Raw genomic sequence first — 19,839 nt, 5'->3', positions numbered from 1 at the left:
GTTCCCTCGTGGGCTCCATCACAAGCTGTTCCAAAAAGCCCTCCTGTAAACATTCAATGAATTCCCTTTCCTTGGGTCCACTGGCAGTATTATTTACCCAGTCCACCTGCATATTAAAGTCCCCCATGATCACTGTGACCTTGCCTTTCTGACATGCACTTTCTATTTCGTGGTGCATCTTGTGCCCCTGGTCCTGACCACTGTTAGGAGGCCTGTACATAACTCCCATTATGGTTTTTTTGCCTTTGTGGTTCCTCAACTCTACCCACACAGACTCCACATCATCCGACCCCATGTCGTTTAGTGCTATTGATTTAATTTCATTCCTAATTAACAAGGCAACCCCGCCCCCTCTGCCCACCTCTCTGTCTATTCGATAGGTTGTGAATCCCTGGATGTTTAAATGCCAGTCCTGAACCCCCTGCAACCATGTCTCTGTGATGCCTACCACATCATACCTGCCAGTCACAATCTGGGCCACAAGCTCATCTACCTTGTTCCGTACACTGCGCGCATTTAAATATAGCACCTTTAATTCTCTATTGACCGTCCCTTTTTGTTTTCTTAGTGTGGTGGACCTTGGTTTACTGAGCCTTTCCATACACTGTGTCATATTTTGTGGGATGGAGACTATCGTAACCTCTCCTGAGTTTTGTCTTTTCGTGCTTTTTTGTATTCCTAAGCAGCTACGCTTCCCACGGATTACTTCACCTCTTGGTTCCCTGACTTTCCCTTCCCCCCCAATCTTTAGTTTAAAGTCCTATTGACCACCCTATTTACTCTTTTCGCCAGAACACTGGTCCCAGCTCGGTTCAGGTGGAGACCATCCCAACGGTATAGGTCCCCCCTGTCCCAAAACTGATGCCAGTGTCCCATGAAAAGGAACCCCTCATTCCCACACCACTCTTTCAGCCACGTGTTAACTTCCCTAACTCTTGCCTCCCTATGCCAATTTGCACGTGGCTTGGGCAGTAATCCGGAGATTATGACCCTTGAGGACCTGTTTTTTAATTTGAATCCTAGCTCTTCATAATTTCTAAACAGGTCCTCTTTCCTAGACTTGCCTATGTTGTTGGTACCGACATGGACCACAACAACTGGATCTTCCCCCTCCCTCTCCAGTATCCTTTCAAGCCGGTCAGAGATGTCCCGCACCCTAGCACCGGGCAGGCAACATACCATGCGGGACTCTTTATCCTGCTCACAAAGGATACTATCTATCCCCCTGATAATAGAATCCCCTGCAACTACAACTTGCCTATTTACTCCCTCCCCTTGAATGGCCTGCTGAACCATGGTGCCTTGGTCAGCTGACTCATCCTTCCTGCAACCCTGTTCGCCATCCACACAGGGAGCAAGTGCCTCATCCTGACTGCTGGTTCCCTTTACCTGCCTGACTTGCAGTCACACCCTGCTGTCCCTGGCCACTGGCAGGATTTAAACTACTTACTCTGACAGGTGTGACTGCCTCCTGAAACACAGTGTCCAGGTAAGTCTCCCCCTCCCGGATGTGCCTCAGTGTTTGAAGCTCAGACTCCAGCTCATCAACTCTGAGCCGGAGCTCTTCGAGCAGCCAACACTTACTGCAGATGTGGTCGCTGCAGCTCGCAATGGGATCTGCCAGCTCCCACATCAAGCAGCTCAAGCACATCAAGCAGCTCAAGCACATCACCTGACCAGCCATCTCTAATTAATTGATTAGTTTAATTTAAGTTTATGGTGGGGGCAGCTTCAGCCAATCAGACACTACCCTGCACTTTTAACTGAAAAACAGCACAATTAGATTAACCACTTACCTTTCCTGGTTACCTCACTGCACCAAACTAGCAAATTCTCACTGTCTGTATCTCTCTCACTCCGGCTGTGTCTCCTTGACCTGCGCAATGCTAATAATATAATAATGCTAATAATAATATAATATGGCACTTGCCTCACACCAATGGGTTTTATTATTAGGTTAGAGGAGGAAGGCGGGTGGGAGACACTACACGTGTAGTGTCTCGGGTTTCCTCTCCACCAGGATTTATTGGTTGGGGGGGGGTCTTCCCAGAAGTCACTTGCACACCGCTCCCGCTGAAATCGACTGGCCTGCTCCTGTGAAGGTAAGTGTTTTTAAAGGAGAAACTTACCTCCCAGAAATCACTTGCGCACCGCTCCCGCTGAAATCGACTACAGTTGTAAAAATTCAACAAAATATTTTAAAGTAAAATAAAAAAGTTTGGGGGGGTGGGGGGGGCTATGGGGGGGTAAAGCCTTGGGGGGTACATCCAATGTTTGGCTTTTGTAAATTGTATCTGGTCTACATAGACATGTTTATTTTGTATTGTATAAAATGAAAAACTTGAATAGAAACATTAAAAATATTTTTTTTAATAGGCTTCTCTGAGATCCCCCTCTAAACTCCAGTGAATATAACCCTAACCAACGCAATCTCTCCTCGTTCGTCAGTCCCGCCATCCCACAAATCAGTTTGGTAAACATTTGCTGCACTCCCTCTACAGCAAGAACATCCTTCCTCAGATAAGGAGACCAGAACAATGTTCTAGGTGTGATCCCAATGGTGCAGGCAAAGGGGGCCAAAGGATATGGCGGGGAGACAGGATTAGGCTATTAAGTTGGGTGATCAGCCATGATCATAATGAATGGCAGAACAGGCTCAAAGGGCCAAATGGCCTCCTACTGTTACTATTTGTTATGTTTCTATGTTCCTCACAGCTCACCCTCCCACCCAGCTTGGTGTCATCTGCAAATCTGGAGATAATACATTTAGTTCCCTCGTCTAATATACATTCTGAATAACTGGGGACCTACCACTGATCCCTGCAATACCTCGCTAGTCATGGCCTGCCACTTGGAAAATGATCCCTTTATTCTTACTCTTTGTTTCCTGTATGCCAAACATCTCAGCATATTATCCCTACTTCCATGCGCTTTAATTTTACACTCTAATTTTCTATGTGGAACCTTGGCGCAAGACTTCTGAAAGTCCAAATAAACCACATCCACTGTCTCCCCCTCATCAATTCTACTTGTTACATCCTCAAAGAATTCCAGTACATTTGTCAAGTATTATTTGCCTTTCGTCAATCTATGCTGATTCTGTCTGATCCTTTTCCAAGTTATCTGCTGTCAAGTCTTGCATTCCGGACTCTAGCATTTCCCCACTACCGGCATCGTGCTGACTGGTCTATCATTTCCTGTTTTCTCTCTGCCTTTTTTTTATTTATTTACGGGATGTGGGTGTCGCTGGTTAGGCCAGCATTTATTGGCCATCCCTAGGTGCCCTTTTAAAATAGCGGGGTTACATTAGCTACCTCCAAACCATTGGAACATTTGTAAATGCTGAGGTCAGTTGGAGCTCTCAAAACGATGGCTGTAGAATCAAAGGATGTGAAGGAATATGGATCAAAAACAGATCAATGGAGTTGCGATACAAATCAGCCAAGATTCAATTGATTGGGGGAAACAGGCTTGGTGGCTCAATGAACCATTGTCTATTTCCCTACTCTCATTTTCAAATGCAACTGTCTACAACTTGAGTTTCTCTCTGATATTGTGATTCTTTTGCAGCTGATGCCACTTTTAATCCAACGTTCTGCAGAGGGAAAGCAGATGGGAACTATGCTGACCCTAAGAACCCCAATAAGTTCTACCAGTGTTCCGCTGGGAGAGCTTTCCACCAGGCATGCCAGCCGAACTTGATCTATGATTCAATATCAGACGCTTGCATCTGGCCATACAGCACCACACCACCACCTCCGATGCAGACAGGTACCCAAGGTAACTGGGGAAAGGACGAACTGGGTGGGGTGGGGTGGGGTTGGTGGCGGATGCTGCATGTGGGGAAAGGTCTGGCGATACAGAAAATATTCAATGTACTGTCAACAAACTGAACCATTTCCTGAAACGTAATAATCAAATCATAGAATCGGACAGCACAGAAGGAAGAACTTTAGCTCAGTCAGTCTGTGCTGGCCAATTCAAAGAACAATCCATTTGTCCCTTTTTTTGCGGCTCTTTCCCTTTATTCTTGCAAATCCTTTCTACTCCAGGTATCTTTTCAATTACCCTCTGAAGTCCACCATTGAAGCTGCCCAACACGCTATCCAAATTCTCATCCGTCATTGCTGGAAAATGTTTACCTTTATGCTAGAATTTCCAATTCAGATTGCGTGAGAGAGGACAGAGTGCCCCACGAGAGTTTGAGCGTTGGGCAGAGGTAATTATACAGGCCTGAGGAAAGAGTTGGCCCAGGTAGACTGGGGACAGATATTTGAGGGTAGGACAGTTGAGGAACAATGGTGGGTGTTCAGGGAGATATTAAATACCCCTCAATTAAAGTACATTCCTGAGAGGAAGAGGTATTGTAAAAGGGAGAAAAATATGGCTGCACAAGGACCTCAAGGAGGACATAAAGGCAAAAACTAGGTCATACCATACTGCAAAAGCTAGTATGGAGGTAAGCTGGAGGGTTGGGAGGCTGAGTTATTAGGGACTGGTTTAGCACAGAGGGCTAAACAACTGGTTTGTAATGTAGAACAATGCCAGCAGCGTGGGTTCAATTCCCGTACCGGCCTCCCTGAACAGGTGCCGGAATGTGGCGCTTAGGGACTTTTCACAGTAACTTCATTGAAGCCTATTTGTGACAATAAGCAATTATTATTATAAGGAGAGGCTGGATAGGCTGGGACTTTTTTCCCTGGAGCCTATGAGGCTTAGGGGTGATCTTATAGAGGTCTATAAAATAGGGCAGCACGGTAGCATTGTGGATAGCACAATTGCTTCACAGCTCCAGGGTCCCAGGTTTGATTCCGGCTTGGGTCACTGTCTGTGCGGAGTCTGCACATCCTCCCCGTGTGTGCGTGGGTTTCCTCCGGGTGCTCCGGTTTCCTCCCACAGTCCAAAGATGTGCAGGTTAGGTGGATTGGTCATGATAAATTGCCCTTAGTGTTGGGTGGGGTTACTGGGTTATGGGGATAGGGTGGAGGTGTTGACCTTGGGTAGGGTGCTCTTTCCAAGAGCTGGTGCAGACTCGATGGGCCGAATGGCCTCCTTCTGCACTGTAAATTCTCTGAAAATAATGAGGAGCATAGATAAGGTAGATAGTCAACATCTTTTCCCAAAGGTAGGGGGTCTAGAACCAGAGGGCATAGGTTTAAGGTGAGAGGGGAGAGGTACAAAAGAGACCAGAGGGGAAATGTTTTCATGCAGAGGGTGGTGAGTGTCTGGAATGGGCTGCCAGAGGCAGTAGTAGAGGCGGGTACAATTCTTTCCTTTAAAAAGCAGTTAGACAGTTACATGGGCAGGGTGGGTGTAGAGGGATACGGGCCAAATGTGGGCAAGTGGGACTAGCTTAGTGATAGAAACTGGGCAGCATGGACAAGCTGGGCCGAAGGGCCTGTTTCCGGGCTGTAAACATCAAACTTTAGGGGTCAGCAAAAAGCTACTAAAAATAGCATCAAAATTGCTCAAATGAACTATGAAAGGAAACAAGCAGAAAACATAAAACTGAAACCAAAAGCTTCCATACGTATACAAGGAGGAAGAGAATGGCTATAGTAAATGTCGACCCTTTAGAGGACGATCCTGGTGAGGTAATAATGGGGACCACAGAGATGACGGAGACACTGAACCAATATTTTGCCTCTGTCTTCACGGTAGAGGTTAATAAAAAATTTCCAAGAACTGCAGTTAATGCAGAGGACGTTAGTGCAATAACCATCACTAGGGAAAAGGTATTGAATAAAGTGGGACTAAAGGCAGATAGGTCCCTGCAATCTGGTGACCTGCACCCGAGCTTATTAACGAAGGTGGCAGCAGAGATAGTGGATGCATTGGTTATGATATTTCAAACTTCCCTGGATTCTGTAAAGGTCCATTGGATTGGAAACACTCTAATGTAATTCCCATATTCGAGAAGGAAGAGAGGCAAAAAGTAGGAAACTGTAGACCGGTTAGCTTGACCTCTGTGGTGGGGGAGTTGCTGTGATCAATCATTAAGCAGGAGATGACTGGGCATTTGGAAAGACAAAGCTCACTCCACCATTGTCAGCATGGTTTTATGAAGGGTAAGCCATGCTTGACAAACTTGCTTGAGTTCTTTGAGGATGTAGCCAGCAAGGTGGATCTTGGGGAACCTGTGGATGTGGTATATCTAGACTTCCAGGAGTTTGACAAGGTGCTGCATAAAAGATTGATCCAGAAAGTGAGATCATAGGGGGTTGGGGGTTGAATATTAGACTGGACCATGGATTGGCTGACTGACAGAAAGCAGAGGGTCGGGTTAAATGGGTCCGGTCCCTCTTTGGCTTGTGAACTGTAACTAGTGGGGTGTTGCGGGGGTCAGTCTTCCGATCTCAGCTGTTTACAATCTATATAAATGATCTGCAAGAAGGGATAGAGTAACATAGCAACATTTGTGGATGATACTCAAATAGGTGGGAAAGCAAGCCGTGGAGGAGGCACAGATTTTTGCAGACAGATATTGATAGACCAGCAGACTGGGCCAAAATTCGGCAGATGCAGTTTAATGTGGATAAGTGTGAGGTTACCCATTTTGGCCGAAAAATAGTCAGGCAAATTATTATCTAACTGGAAAGTAGATTCAAAATGCGTCAGGGCCTGGAGGCTGCGCGGAATGACGATGCGATCCAGTTTCAGGAGGATCCCCTCGACAACTGTTAGGTCATCCTTTACATTATAGAACTGGGGGCATTGCCCTTTCTGCCAGCCATTCGTGAGGTGATGTATGACCCGCTGCAGCAGAGGGTCCTTGGCGGTCTCTTCTCGAATGATGCCGAGCCGTTCGTCAGATGCCGGGAGGGTGCTGGCACACAGTTTCACCTGTGCCTCAATTTGTCGACCTGCTCACAGGGTGAAGTGATGGCACGCGACAGGGCATCCGCGATGATCAGCTCCTTTCCAGGTGTGTAAACCAGTTCGAAATCATACCTGCGGAGTCGAAGGAAAATGCGCTGGAGCCTGGGCGTCATGTCATTCAAGTCCTTGTGTATGATATGAACTAGAGGTCTGTGGTCCGTCTCTACTGTGAAGGTTGGCAGACCATAGACATAATCGTGGAATTTCACAATGCCAGTGAGAAGGCCCAGGCACTCTTTTTCTATCTGTGCATATCTTTGCTCGGTGGGGGTCATGGCCCTTGACGCATAGGCCACTGGAGCCCGGGATGAGGTGTCATCCTTCTGGAGGAGCACCGCCCCAATGCCGTCCTGGCTGGCGTCTGTGGAAATTTTAGTCTCCCGCTCTGGGCCAAAAAACGCTAGAACAGGAGCGGTGGTTAGCTTCGCTTTTAACTCGAGCCTCTCTGCTTGATGTGCGGGCAGCCACTGGAAAGTGGTGGACTTCTTCACCAGGTGTCTGAGGGCCGTGGTGTGTGAGGCGAATGAACTTCCCCCCCAAAATTTACCATACCCAGGAAGCAGAGGACCGCCTTTTTGTCTTCTGGGGTCTTCATTGTGTTGGTGGCCTTGACTTTGTCCGAGTCCGGTTGCACGCCCTGCTGGGGTATCTGATCACCCAGAAACTTGATTGATGACATGCCAAAGGAGCATTTGGTTTTGTTTAACTTCAGGCCGTTGACATGTATGCGTCTGAAGACTTGTTGCAGACGAGAAATATGTTCCTCCGGGGTCGTGGACCATATGATGACGTCATCAACATAAACCCGCACACCCTCAATGCCCTCTAGCATTTGTTCCATTATTCTATGAAAGATTTCAGAGGCTGAAACAACACCAAACAGCATGCGGTTGTAACAATACCTGCCGAAAGGTGTATGAAACGTGCAGAGCTTCCTGCTGGACCCGTCCAGTTGTATCTGCCAGGCGCCACGCGATGCATCCAGTTTGTAAAGAATTTGACATGTGCCATCTCACTTGTCAGCTCCTCCCGCTTCGGGATTGGGTAGTGTTCCCCGCATAATGTTACGGTGCAGATCCTTGGGATCGATACAAATTCGCAGTTCTCCAGATGGCTTCTTGACACAGCCCATCGAGCTGACCCAGTCAGTCGGTTCCGTCACCTTAGATATTATACCCTGGTCTTGGAGCTGCTGAAGCTGCATCTTTAAACGGTCTTTCAAAGGAGCCGGCACCCGGCGTGGTGCATGGATCACAGGCGTGGCATCAGGCCTGAGCAAAATTTCGTAGCGGTAGGGCAGCGTGCCCATCCGACTGAACGCATCCGGGTATTGCAATAGTAGCTCATCAATGTCGGCCTGAAGAGTGGTGTTGGCAGAGGACATGGCAGGTACGCGCTGGGCGAGATGGAGTAGCTTGCATGCATGGGCACCAAACAGAGAAGCCTTGTCGGGCTCGACGATCTCAAACCGCAAAGTGGCCTTGATGGCCTTGTTGGATACATGCAGGTGACAGGACCCTAGCGCAGTGATGGCATTTCTATTGTAGTCGAGCAGCTGGCAGGCCGGCGGAAGAATTGTTGGCTGCCTTTGGATACGAGCAAGATCTGCTTGGGATATTAGATTGGCAGAAGCACCGATGTCCAGCTTGAACCGGATGCTGCAATGGTTAACTTGTACAATTGCACACCACTCATCCGCAGAATCCACATTGAGGATGGGTGTGTGTGTTGCTGAATCTGAGGAGGCCTTGTCATGCATGGTGATGATGCCCATTCGATATGGGAACTCCGGGCAGTCGTCCTCTGGCTCCGTGACGGGATCAGGTTCCGAATCCAGCAGTTCTTGCTGCACACTTCGAACGCGTCTGCGTTGGAACTGGGATCGCTGGCCCCCTATCGTAGGTGCAGACCTGCACAAGGCCGCATAATGGCCAAGCTTCTTGCTGTTAAGACATTTCCTGCCTCTTGCAGGGCATTGCCGCTTTAAATGGGCGGGGCCGCAGTTCGGGCACGTCATCACGTCGACGTCGTGATGCTCCGTGCATCGTCGCACATGCGCAGTGCGGTCAGCCGCCGCTCGCACCTGCGCAGTGCGGTCTTCGGCCGCTTCGTTCTCCCGACCGTGGTGCGCATGCGTGGGGCCCCTGGAAACGCACGCGAAATGGCCGCCTTCATCAGTGCTCAGGCCCCGCATTGGGGCGATGGCCTGCACACTCTCAGCCTCGTGGGAGGCAAGTTGGTCCTGCTCTGCCGACTTAAGGTGGGAATAGTGACTTTTCGCCTGTTCATGGACTTTGCACGTCTCGATGGCTACTGGCAGGGTCATATTTTTTATTTTTAGGAGCTGCTCCCGCAGAACGTCGGAGTGGACGGCAAACACGATCTGATCCCTGATGAGGGATCTCCGGTGTCTCCGTCGTTGCAGGATTGCGCTCGAATGCGAAGATGAGAGAGAAAAGACTGGAAAGGCTCATCCTTACCCTGAAGGCGCTGCTGGAAACATATCGCTTGAAGCTTTCGTTCGTCTCGACCTCACAGTGACTGTCGAATTTGGCTAAGACGGTCTGGAACTTGGTCTTGTCCTCACCGTCGGCAAAAGTGAGTGAATTGAAGATTTGGATGGTCTGGTCGCCCGCAGTCGATAGTAGCAGTGCAATTTTTCGGGCATCGGACGCACTTTCGAGGCCCGAGGCCTCAATGTAGAGACTGAATTTCTGCTTGAAGACCCGCCAGTTGGCGCCAAGGTTTCCGGAGTCCGGAGCTGTGGAGGTGCCTGGATCTTTTCCATGTCGCTGGAAGACACTTGCTGGTCGTCAGTGAATTGTTGAAGGTAAATTACATAGCAGAGGTAGCCACTCCTGGTATCATGTCATGTTATTCACCCTGGGTAACACGGACTGCAACACGATGCAGATAAACGATAAAGCATACACCAAATGTAGTCGTTGGTTCAATAAGATTTATTGAACTTCTGTAACAAAACACGCAGCTGCCTGTGGGTTGACTCTCTACTACTCTAAGTAAACTAACTCTAACTATCTAGACCAGGCTAGCTCTGACCCACATGTAGAAGGTGTTGAATGATTTGTACACCCTGACTGTCACTACAGTTGTCACCAGTGGAAAGAGGCGGAGTGCTGATGCCTCATGTGTTTTATAGTTGGAAGCCCCCCTCTGGTGTTCTGTCTGGCGATTGGTTGTGTTCTGTTCTGTATGTTGATTGGCTCACCTGGGTGGCTGTCACTGCCTACTTTTACCTCATGATGTGCATGGGTGCATATTATGACACACCCCTCTCTTCTGCAGGGCACGTCGATGTTGCTGGTCAATCGCAATCAATAGAGTAGCCAACTCGGCTGGCTCCATGGTTCTCCAGAATCATAAACTGAAAGGAGGAGAACATCATAGTGAGGGATGAGGATTCCTGCCAGCGCCCTGATCCTCAGGCCTCTCAGTATCTGGGACATCCACTCATGCTCTTCTCCATATAGAAGACAGAGTACTGGGCCAATGGTAAGATTCTTGGCCGTGTGGATGAGCAGAGAGATCTCGGTGTCCATGTACATAGATCCCTGAAAGTTGGCACCCAGGTTGAGAGGGTTGTTAAGAAGGCGTACGGTGGACTTCCGGTTGCGGCGATGCGGAGCTAAGCCGCACGTTTCGGCAGCTCCCGCGATAACGGACCTTCGGGCTCTCCAGAGGAGCCCCAACGGAACATTTTTGATTTGATCCCGTGTGGGAAGGTGCAGTAAAGTCCCCCCTTACGTTATATGGCCGAGATCAGCGGTGGAGCAGCGAGAAAAACGAGGGGGAAAAAGCAAGATGGCGGAGGGCAGAGATCGAGCAGCATGGGGGCCGGACCAGCAGGAGTTCCTTAAGCGCTGTGTGGAGGAGCTTAAAAAGGAGGTGCTGGCGCCAATGCTGTTGGCGATTGAGGGGCTGAAGGAGACCCAGAGGACCCAAGCGGTGGAGCTTCGTGAGGTGAAAGATAAAATGAATGAGAACGAGGACGAGATCCTGGGCCTGGCGGTAAAAATGGAGGCGCACGAGTCGGTGCACAGGAGGTGAGCCGAGAGAATCGACGTCCTAGAGAACAGGTCGAGGAGGAAGAACCTCCGGATTCTGGGTCTCCCCGAAGGAGGGGAGAGAGCTGATGCCGGGGCGTACGTGAGCACGTGCTCCATTCGCTGATGGGTGCGGCGGCCTCTCCGACCCCCCTGAAGCTGGAAGGGGCTCACCGGGTCCTGGCGAGGAGACCCAAGGCTGATGAGCCGCCAAGGGCGATAGTGGCAAGGTTCCATCGCGTCGCGGATAAAGAAAATGTGCTGAGATGTGCCAAGAAGTTGCGGAGCCGTAGGTGGGAGAACGCGGTGATCCGAGTTTACCAGGATTGGAGCGCGGAGGTGGCAAAGAGGAGAGCTGGCTTCAACCGGGCCAAGGCGGTGCTGCAGAGAAAAAGAGTCAGGTTCGGCATGCTGCAGCCTGCGCGACTGTGGGTCACTTATCAGGACCAACACCATTATTTTGAAACGCCAGAAGAGGCTTGGACCTTTATACAGACGGAAAAACTGGACTCGAACTGAGGGGATGTGGTTGTGGGGGGAGATGTTGGTTGTATATGGGGTTGTAAATAGGGGTAAAGAATACTTCATGGGGATGATGGATGGGGATGTGGGTAGAGGTCTGGTTAAAATTCCTTTTTTCTTTTCTGTGGACGGGATGATGATGATGGGGAATGTGGGTGTCGGTGCTGGAGGGAGGTGAGACTCGGGGTTGAGGGAACTGGGATAATGGCCGCAACAGGAGCTGCGCCACAGGGGGCGGGGCTGGTTCAGGAAAGCGCGGGCTTTTTCCCGCGCAAAAAAGGGGGGAGGGACGGAGGAAGGTAAGGAGGAGGAGAGACTCCCACACGGGGAGATCAGCGGGAAGGCGGGGGAAGCCGGGGCCAGCAGAAGTCAGCTGACTCACGGAAGCAATATGGGGGGAGCAAAAGAGCTAGATGTGGATCTAGCGGGAGGGGGAGGGGGGGTGGATTTTAGGGTTGCTGCTGCACTGTCCAAGGGGGAACTGAAAATTAAAGAGGGGGTCAGGACGGGGGTTCCCCGCCTGGGGGACTGGAGGGTGTGGGAGGCGCGGGCACGGGACTGGCCTAAGATAGGGGATGGTTAGTCGGCGGCGGCGGGGCGGGTCGGGGGGGGGGGGGGGGACCCCAATCCGGCTGATCACATGGAATGTGAGAGGCCTAAATGGTTAAGAGGGCCCGAGTGTTCGCGCACCTAAAGGGACTGAAGGCAGACGTGGCCATGCTTCAGGAGACACATCTGAAGGTGGAAGGTCAGGTTAAGGAAGGGATGGGTGGGACAGGTGTTCCATTCAGGGCTGGATGCGAAGAATAGAGGGGTGGCAATACTGGTGGGAAAGCGGGTGTCGTTTGAGACCAAGAACATGGTAGCGGACAAGGGAGGCCGATACGTGATGGTGAGCGGTAGGTTGCAGGGGACGGAGGTGGTACTGGTGAATGTACATGCCCCAAACTGGGACGATGCTGGATTCATGAAACGGATGTTGGGGTGTATTCTGGACCTGGAGGTAGGGAGCTTGATAATGGGTGGGGATTTTAACACGGTGCTGGACCCAGCATTAGATCGCTCCAGATCTAGGACGGGGAGGGGGCCGGCTGCGGCCAAGGTGCTTAGGGGGTTTATGGATCAGATGGGGGGAGTGGATCCGTGGAGATTTGTCAGGCCTTTGGCCAGAGAATTTTCTTTTTTCTCCCACGTACACAAGGCCTACTCCCGGATAGATTTTTTTGTTCTGGGAAGGGCATTGATCCCGAAAGTGGAGGGAACGGAGTATTCGGCCATAGCCATTTCAGACCATGCCCCGCACTGGGTGGAGCTGGAGCTGGGGGAGGAGAGGGATCAACGCCCGCTGTGGAGGTTGGATGTGGGACTGCTGGCAGACGAGGAAGTGTGCGTGAGGGTGTGGGGATGCATTGAAAGATATCTGGAGGCTAACGACAACAGGGAGGCGCAGGTGGGAGTAGTATGGGAGGCGCTGAAGGCGGTGGTCAGGGGAGAGTTAATCTCCATCAGGGCTCATAGGGTGAAGAGAGAGGGCAGGGAAGGGGAGAGGTTAGTGGGGGAGATTTTATGGGTGGACAGGAGCTATGCAGAGGCTCCTGATGAGGGACTACTCAGGGAGAGACGAAGTATCCAGACGGAGTTCGACCTGTTGACCACAGGGAAGGCAGAGGCACAGTGGAGGAAGGCACAGGGGGCGATATATGAATATGGGGAGAAGGCGAGTCGGATGCTGGCACACCAGCTCCGTAAGAGGATGGCAGCGAGGGACATAGGTGGAGTCAAAGATGGCAGGGGAACTACGGTGCGGAGTGCGGGGAAAGTGAATGAGGCTTTTAAGGCCTTTTACGAGGAGCTGTATAGGTCCCAGCCCCTAGGGGGGAAAGAGGGGAGGCGACGATTCTTGGACCAATTGAGGTTCCCAAGGGTGGAGGAGCAGGAGGTGGCAGGCCTGGGGGCGCCAATTGGGGCGGAGGAGCTGGTTAAAGGACTGGGGAGCATGCAGGCAGAGAAGGCCCCGGGGCCGGATGGGTTCCCGGTGGAGTTTTATAGGAAGTGTGTAGACCTGTTAGCCCCGTTGCTGGTAAGGACCTTCAATGAAGCAAGGGAGGGGGGGGACCCTGCCCCCGACAATGACGGAGGCGACGATCTCTTTGCCCTTGAAGCGGGATAAGGACCCACTGCAATGTGGGTCGTATAGACCGATTTCACTCCTTAACGTAGATGCTAAGTTGCTGGCAAAAATGTTGGCCACGAGGATTGAGGACTGTGTCCCGGGGGTGATTCACGAGGACCAGACGGGATTCGTAAAGGGTAGGCAGTTAAACACTAATGTGCGAAGGCTCTTAAATGTGATTATGATGCCCTCGATGGAGGGAGAAGCGGAGATAGTGACAGCGATGGACGCGGAGAAGGCCTTTGATCGGGTAGAGTGGGAGTATCTCTGGGAAGTGTTGAGGAGGTTTGGGTTTGGAGGAGAGTTTATTAGTCGGGTTAAGCTCCTGTATAAAGCCCCGGTAGTGAGTGTGGTCACGAACCGGCGGAGGTCGGAGTATTTCCGGCTGTATCGAGGGACGAGGCAGGGGTGCCCCCTGTCCCCTCTGCTGTTTGCGTTAGCAATTGAACCTTTGGTCATGGCGTTAAGGGAGTCGGGGAAATGGAAGGGGTGTGGTTCGAGGGGGAGAGGAACATAGAGTGTCGCTGTACGCAGACGACCTGTTGCTGTATGTGACGGATCCAGTGGAGGGGATGGTTGAGGTAATGCAGATCCGACGGGAGTTTGGAGACTTTTCGGGCTATAAGCTCAATGTGGGAAAGAGTGAGTTCTTTGTGATCCACCCGGGGGACCAGGGAAGATTGATAGACGACCTACCGTTGAGGAGGGCGGAAACGAGCTTTCGATACTTGGGGATTCAGGTAGCTAGGAGCTGGGGGGCACTGCACAAACTTAATTTGACGTGGCTGATGGAACAGATGGAGGAGGATTTTAAAAGGTGGGACATGTTGCCACTCTCGCTGGCGGGTAGGGTACAGTCGGTTAAAATGGTGGTCCTCCCGAGGTTTGTTTTTGTATTCCAATGCCTCCCAATTGTGATTACTAAGGCCTTCTTTAAGAGGCTAAGCAGGAGCATCATGGGATTTGTGTGGGCGAGCAAGACCCCGAGGGTAAGGAGCGGGTTCTTGGAGCGTAGAAGAGATAGAGAAGGGTTGGCGTTGCTGAATTTGGGTGGTTACTATTGGGCAGCCAACGTGGCAATGATCCGTAAGTGGGTGATGGAGGGAGAGGCGTCGGCGTGGAAGAGGTTGGAGATGGCGTCCTGCAAAGGAACGAGCCTGGGGGCGCTGGTGACGGCACCGCTGCCGCTCTCGCCGACAAGGTACACCACGAGCCCGGTGGTGGCGGCAACGCTAAAGATCTGGGGGCAGTGGAGACGGCACAGGGGTGCAGTGGGAGCCTCGGTGTGGTCCCCGATCAGAGACAACCATCGGTTTGTCCCAGGAAGGATGGACGGGGGGTTTCAGAGCTGGCATCGGGTAGGGATTAGAAGAATGGGGGACCTGTTCATTGACAGGACGTTTGCGAGCTTAGGGGCACTGGTGGAGAAGTTTAGGCTACCCCCGGGAAACGCTTTCAGGTACATGCAAGTGAGGGCGTTTGTGAGGCAGCAGGTGAGGGAATTTCCGCTACTCCCGGCACAGGGGATTCAAGATAGGGTGATTTTGGGCGTATGGGTCGGGGAGGGCAAGGTGTCGGCGATATACCAGGCGATGAAAGAAGAGGGGGAAGCTTTGGTAGAGGAGCTGAAGGGTAAATGGGAAGAGGAGTTGGGGCAGGAGATTGAGGAAGGTCTATGGGCTGATGCCCTAAGTAGGGTTAATTCCTCTTCCTCGTGTGCCAGGCTTAGCCTGATACAATTTAAGGTGGTTCATAGAGCACACATAACGGGAGCGAGGTTGAGCAGGTTCTTTAGGGTGGAGGACAGACGTGGGAGGTGCTCAGGAAGTCCAGCGAACCATGTCCATATGTTTTGGTCATGCCCGGCACTGGAGGGGGTCTGGAGAGGAGTGGCGGGAGCAATATCTCAGGTGGTGAAAGTCCGGGTCAAGCCAAGCTGGGGGCTAGCTATATTTGGAGTAGTGGATGAACCGGGAGTGCAGGAGGTGAAAGAGGCCGGAATTCTGGCCTTTGCGTTCCTAGTAGCCTGGCGAAGGATCTTGCTAATGTGGAAGGAGGCGAAGCCCCCCAGCGTGGAGGCCTGGATAAATGACATGGCAGGGTTTATCAAGTTAGAGAGGATAAAGTTTGCCTTGAGAGGGTCTGCGCAGGGGTTCTACAGGCGGTGGCAACCGTTCCTAGACCATCTCGCGGAGCGTTAGATGAAGGTCGGACAGCAGCAGCAGCAACCCAGGGGGGGAGGGGGGAGGGGGGGAGATCGTTTGGGGGGGGGGGGGGGGGTAAGGGGGTTTCTCTGGGGGGCATTTGAGCAAGAAAACACGTGAACGATCCGGAAACTGACATGTATGGGAAGAATCCAATGTACAAAGTTCTGTATCTTATTGATTTGCCATGTTCATGTCTTGCCACGCGAGCTTTCTTTCTTTTCTTTGTTACGGGGCGGGTGGGGGGGGGGGGGGGGGGTTGTTTGTAAGGTGGAAAATATTGTTGAAAAATTCTTAATAAAAACATCTTAAAAAAAATAAAGGTACGGTGTGTTAGCTTTTATTGGTAGAGGGATTGAGTTTCGGAGCCATGAGGTCATGTTGCAGCTGTACAAAACTCTGGTGCGGCCGCATTTGGAGTATTGCGTACAGTTCTGGTCACCGCATTATAGGAAGGATGTGGAAGCATTGGAAAGGCTGCAGAGGAGATTTACCAGAATGTTGCCTGGTATGGAGGGAAGATCTTATGAGGAAAGGCTGAGGGACTTGAGGCTGTTTTCATTATGGAGAAGAAGGTTAGAGGTGACTTAATTGAGGCATACAAGATGATCAGAGGATTGGATAGGGTGGACAGTGAGAGCCTTTTTCCTCGGATGGTGATGTCTAGCACGAGGGGACATAGCTTTAAATTGAGGAGAGATAGACATAGGACAGATGTCAGAGGTAGGTTCTTTACTCAGAGAATAGTAAGGGCGTGGAATGCCTTGCCTGCAACAGTAGTGGACTCGCCAACACTAAGGGCATTCAAATGGTCATTGGATAGACATATGGACGATAAGGGAATAGTGTAAATGGGCTTTAGATTGGTTTCACAGGTCGGCGCAACATCGAGGGCCAAAGGGCCTGTACTGCGCTGGAATGTTCTATGTTCTATGTTCTATAAGCACCTTTCCAGCAAAACTCATTCCCTCCCCGTCACACAATAATCTCTTCCTCAACTCCATCTGAATGAAGCATTTCGACAATTGAGAGCCTCAACAGTCTGCATTTGACCCACCAAGGAAGGGGTGAGGGACCTGATTAGGCAACTGGCTTCCCCTTGTGGCAGGCGAGGCACACCTGATGTGTGTGGAGACTGAAATTAACATGTCAACTTCATCGTGCGAGGGCACCCTCATCCCCTCAGCTCTCAAGGGCTGCGGATTAAATGAACCTTCCAGCTTGAACAGCTAGCCTCCCAGAAACTAACCTCTGACCCCTGGCCTCCATGAGCAATGACCTCATCTCATGCCCTCTGGCTTCACAGTGCCCCCTGAGTGTGCCCGTGAGGGAGGGCTCGTTAATGATATTATAATGAATTAAAATGAGGTTCCCGGCCTTCCGGGGCAGATTCCTCACAGCCGCCAGTGAGGGGCCTGGAAAATTTAAAATCATGTGGCTTAATTCTCCGGTCGCCGACGCCGAAATTGCGTTCGGCCATCGGCCGGAGAATCAAAGTTCCCGACCAAAATCGGGGGCGGCTGCGCTTTCGCGATGCTCCGCCCCCTCCGTAGCGGTATACTTGGAGAGGACGCCGCGTGATGTGTCGACGGCCTCAGGATATTGCCTGAGGCCCGCCCCCCCCTGATGCTCCGCCCCCCTGATGCTCCGCCCCCGACCGGCTGGGTTCCCGACGGCGCGGGACACGTGTGGTCTCATCCGTCGGCAACTCGGCGTGGCGACTGCGAACTCAGTCCAGCGCCGCCACAGTCGGGGGAGGGCTGATCCGTGGGCGGGGGGGGGGGCTTTATCAGGGGCTGGGGGCACAGGGGGTGGTCCGGGGTGCGCGAGCCGGCCAAAGGGGGGGGGGGGCACTACTCTGCTTAGTTTCAAAATCTCCAAGTTTCTAAATTTGTCTCGGAATGTAGAACAATGGGGAGCTAATTTCTGATCCTTTCGCTTTCCTGATGTAAATGTAAGTGTTCTGACTGTGTTCAGTTGTTTTCTCTCTATGTTTGTGATGTGATTCTCTTGTAGGTACCACCGCCATTAGGAAACGAAACCTCTGCTGTGGGAAAGATGATGGGTTCTATCCGAACCCAACTGATGAGTCTAGTTATCTCCGGTGCACATCAGAAATACCTTTCTATAAACTATGCCCTGCTCATTTGGTTTTCAACGCACAAAATAAAGTGTGTGACTGGCCTATTCTATAGTAGCAGCGGCACAGAATACCTCGGTCCTCCATAGTAAGTTCATTGAGATTGCAATGGCTAATTTTTGAATTTCATGTTTCTTCACTACTTAAATTCTTGCATGCAATTTTTTTCTTTGGTTTAAATTAGGCAGTAATTTAAATGACGGTGCTGAATTTGAAACAGCAATCCGGAGCGCTGTCGCTCGACGCACTGATCAATGCAAGCAACGCTGTTTCTAATGTTTAATCTATGCTAACTTGAGGTCGGCAGTGCGTATCATTGTCAAATCTGAGTAAGAAGATTGGGTTCAAGTTATACTTCAGGAAATTGAGCACAAACTTGATGCCGACACTCAGTGCATTACCGAGGGATCTCGGTATTGTTGGAGATGTCTTTCAGATGAAAAATTAAACCAATCTGGGCAGCACGGTAGCACAGTGGTTAGCACTGTTGCTTCACTGCTCCAAGGTCCCAGCTTCAATTCCCGGCTTGGGTCAGTGTCTGTGCGGAGTCTGCACCTTCTCCCTGTGTCGACGCGGGTTTCCTCCGGGTGCTCCGGTTTACTCCCGAAAGACGTGCTATTAGGTGAATTGGACATTCTGAATTCTCCCTGTGTGTACCCGAACAGGTGCCGGAATGTGGTGACCAGGGGCTTTTCACAGTAACTTCATTGCAGTGCTAATGAAAGCCTACTTGTGACAATAAAGGGGCCGTTTAGCACAGGGCTAAATCGCTGGCTTTGAAAGCAGACCAAGGCAGGCCAGCAGCACGGTTCGATTCCCGTAACAGCCTCCCCGAACAGGCGCCGGAATGTGGCGACTCGGGGCTTTTCACAGTAACTTCATTTGAAGTCGACTTGTGACAATAAGCGATTTTCATTAACAATTATTATTATTCCTTCTCGAGTAGTTATACAGACCCCAAAGGTAGGGTCAGGTGCTGGTATGGAGGCAAAATAATCGGTGTTTGTGAAGGAGGAAATCTTCTGAGAAAACATAGTGGGATTAATAATGTAGGAGGAGAAAACAAAATTGGGAATACATGGTATATACGTGCTTGATTCCTGGATTTTCTGACTGCAGGTTGCTGATATTGTGCTTGTCTTTTAGGGTTCTGCACCATGACTTTGATTTTTTGGAAATCACACACACCGCAGCCTAACCCTGCTTACCTTCAGGCTAGAGCTCATTAAGACTATCGCTGTTAATATGGTCAATCCCAGCTCGTATTGGATTCTCCAGTAGGGAGGAGTCTTAGCCAAGGCTCAGGAACTTATCTTCTTCAACCTTTTATTCAGAAGTTGTGATTAACCAGTTTATTCCATGTTTGATTGGGTCTGACTTTGGGATCTCGGTGTTTAATCTAAATCTCAATATCGATTATGTTACAATAGAGGGTGTGCAATGGGTAGGTTAATCTAGCGCATCTCAATTGAGTGGGTTTCAGGTCTATAAATAACCCTCTGGCCCATGTTTTGAGCAACTGTCATGCATCTGGAATTGGATTTGATTATTGAAGATATGTGATTCTAAGTTGATTCATCTGAAAAAGGTATTCAAATAAAGAAGCAATGATTAATTTTCACGGCGTATTGCGTTTCATTTCAACTCAGTGGCCTAGAAATTGAATTACATAGCATTTATTTCATCAGGCGCCCAGCACTGTGGGCACTATCTTGTGGTTGCCAGATTTTTAGATACCCTTTTGAGGTTTAGCACTTTCAGTAACCCTGTAAGGTGCAAGCATGATTTTTGTATTTGCTCTTGGTAAGTGACCATCATAGGCAAGGCCAGCATTTGGTGCTGGTCCCTAATTGCCCT

The 19,839-nt window shown here is 50.6% G+C and overlaps 1 protein-coding gene across 2 annotated transcripts in view; it reads left to right on the top strand.

Moving 5' to 3' along the window:
* Window positions 1-19,601, top strand: part of LOC140424699 (uncharacterized) — a 159,952-nt gene extending 140,351 nt beyond the window's left edge. Inside the window, exons 6-8 of one of the 2 annotated variants that reach the window (XM_072507987.1) lie at window positions 3,571-3,771; window positions 17,859-18,070; window positions 19,129-19,601. In XM_072507987.1, coding sequence (XP_072364088.1) covers window positions 3,571-3,771; window positions 17,859-18,037 — 380 coding nt within the window. In that variant the 3' untranslated portion in view covers window positions 18,038-18,070; window positions 19,129-19,601. Of the gene's footprint in view, window positions 1-3,570; window positions 3,781-17,858; window positions 18,071-19,128 lie in introns of both variants that reach the window. The other variant, XM_072507986.1, reaches the window with a different exon arrangement.
* Window positions 19,602-19,839: the final 238 nt, after the last annotated feature.

This window comes from Scyliorhinus torazame, chromosome 6, assembly GCF_047496885.1.
Source record: "Scyliorhinus torazame isolate Kashiwa2021f chromosome 6, sScyTor2.1, whole genome shotgun sequence".
Taxonomy (NCBI): Eukaryota; Metazoa; Chordata; class Chondrichthyes; order Carcharhiniformes; family Scyliorhinidae; genus Scyliorhinus; species Scyliorhinus torazame.
Note: the sequence above shows the minus strand (reverse complement) of the source record. Positions and strands in the feature narration are given on the sequence as shown.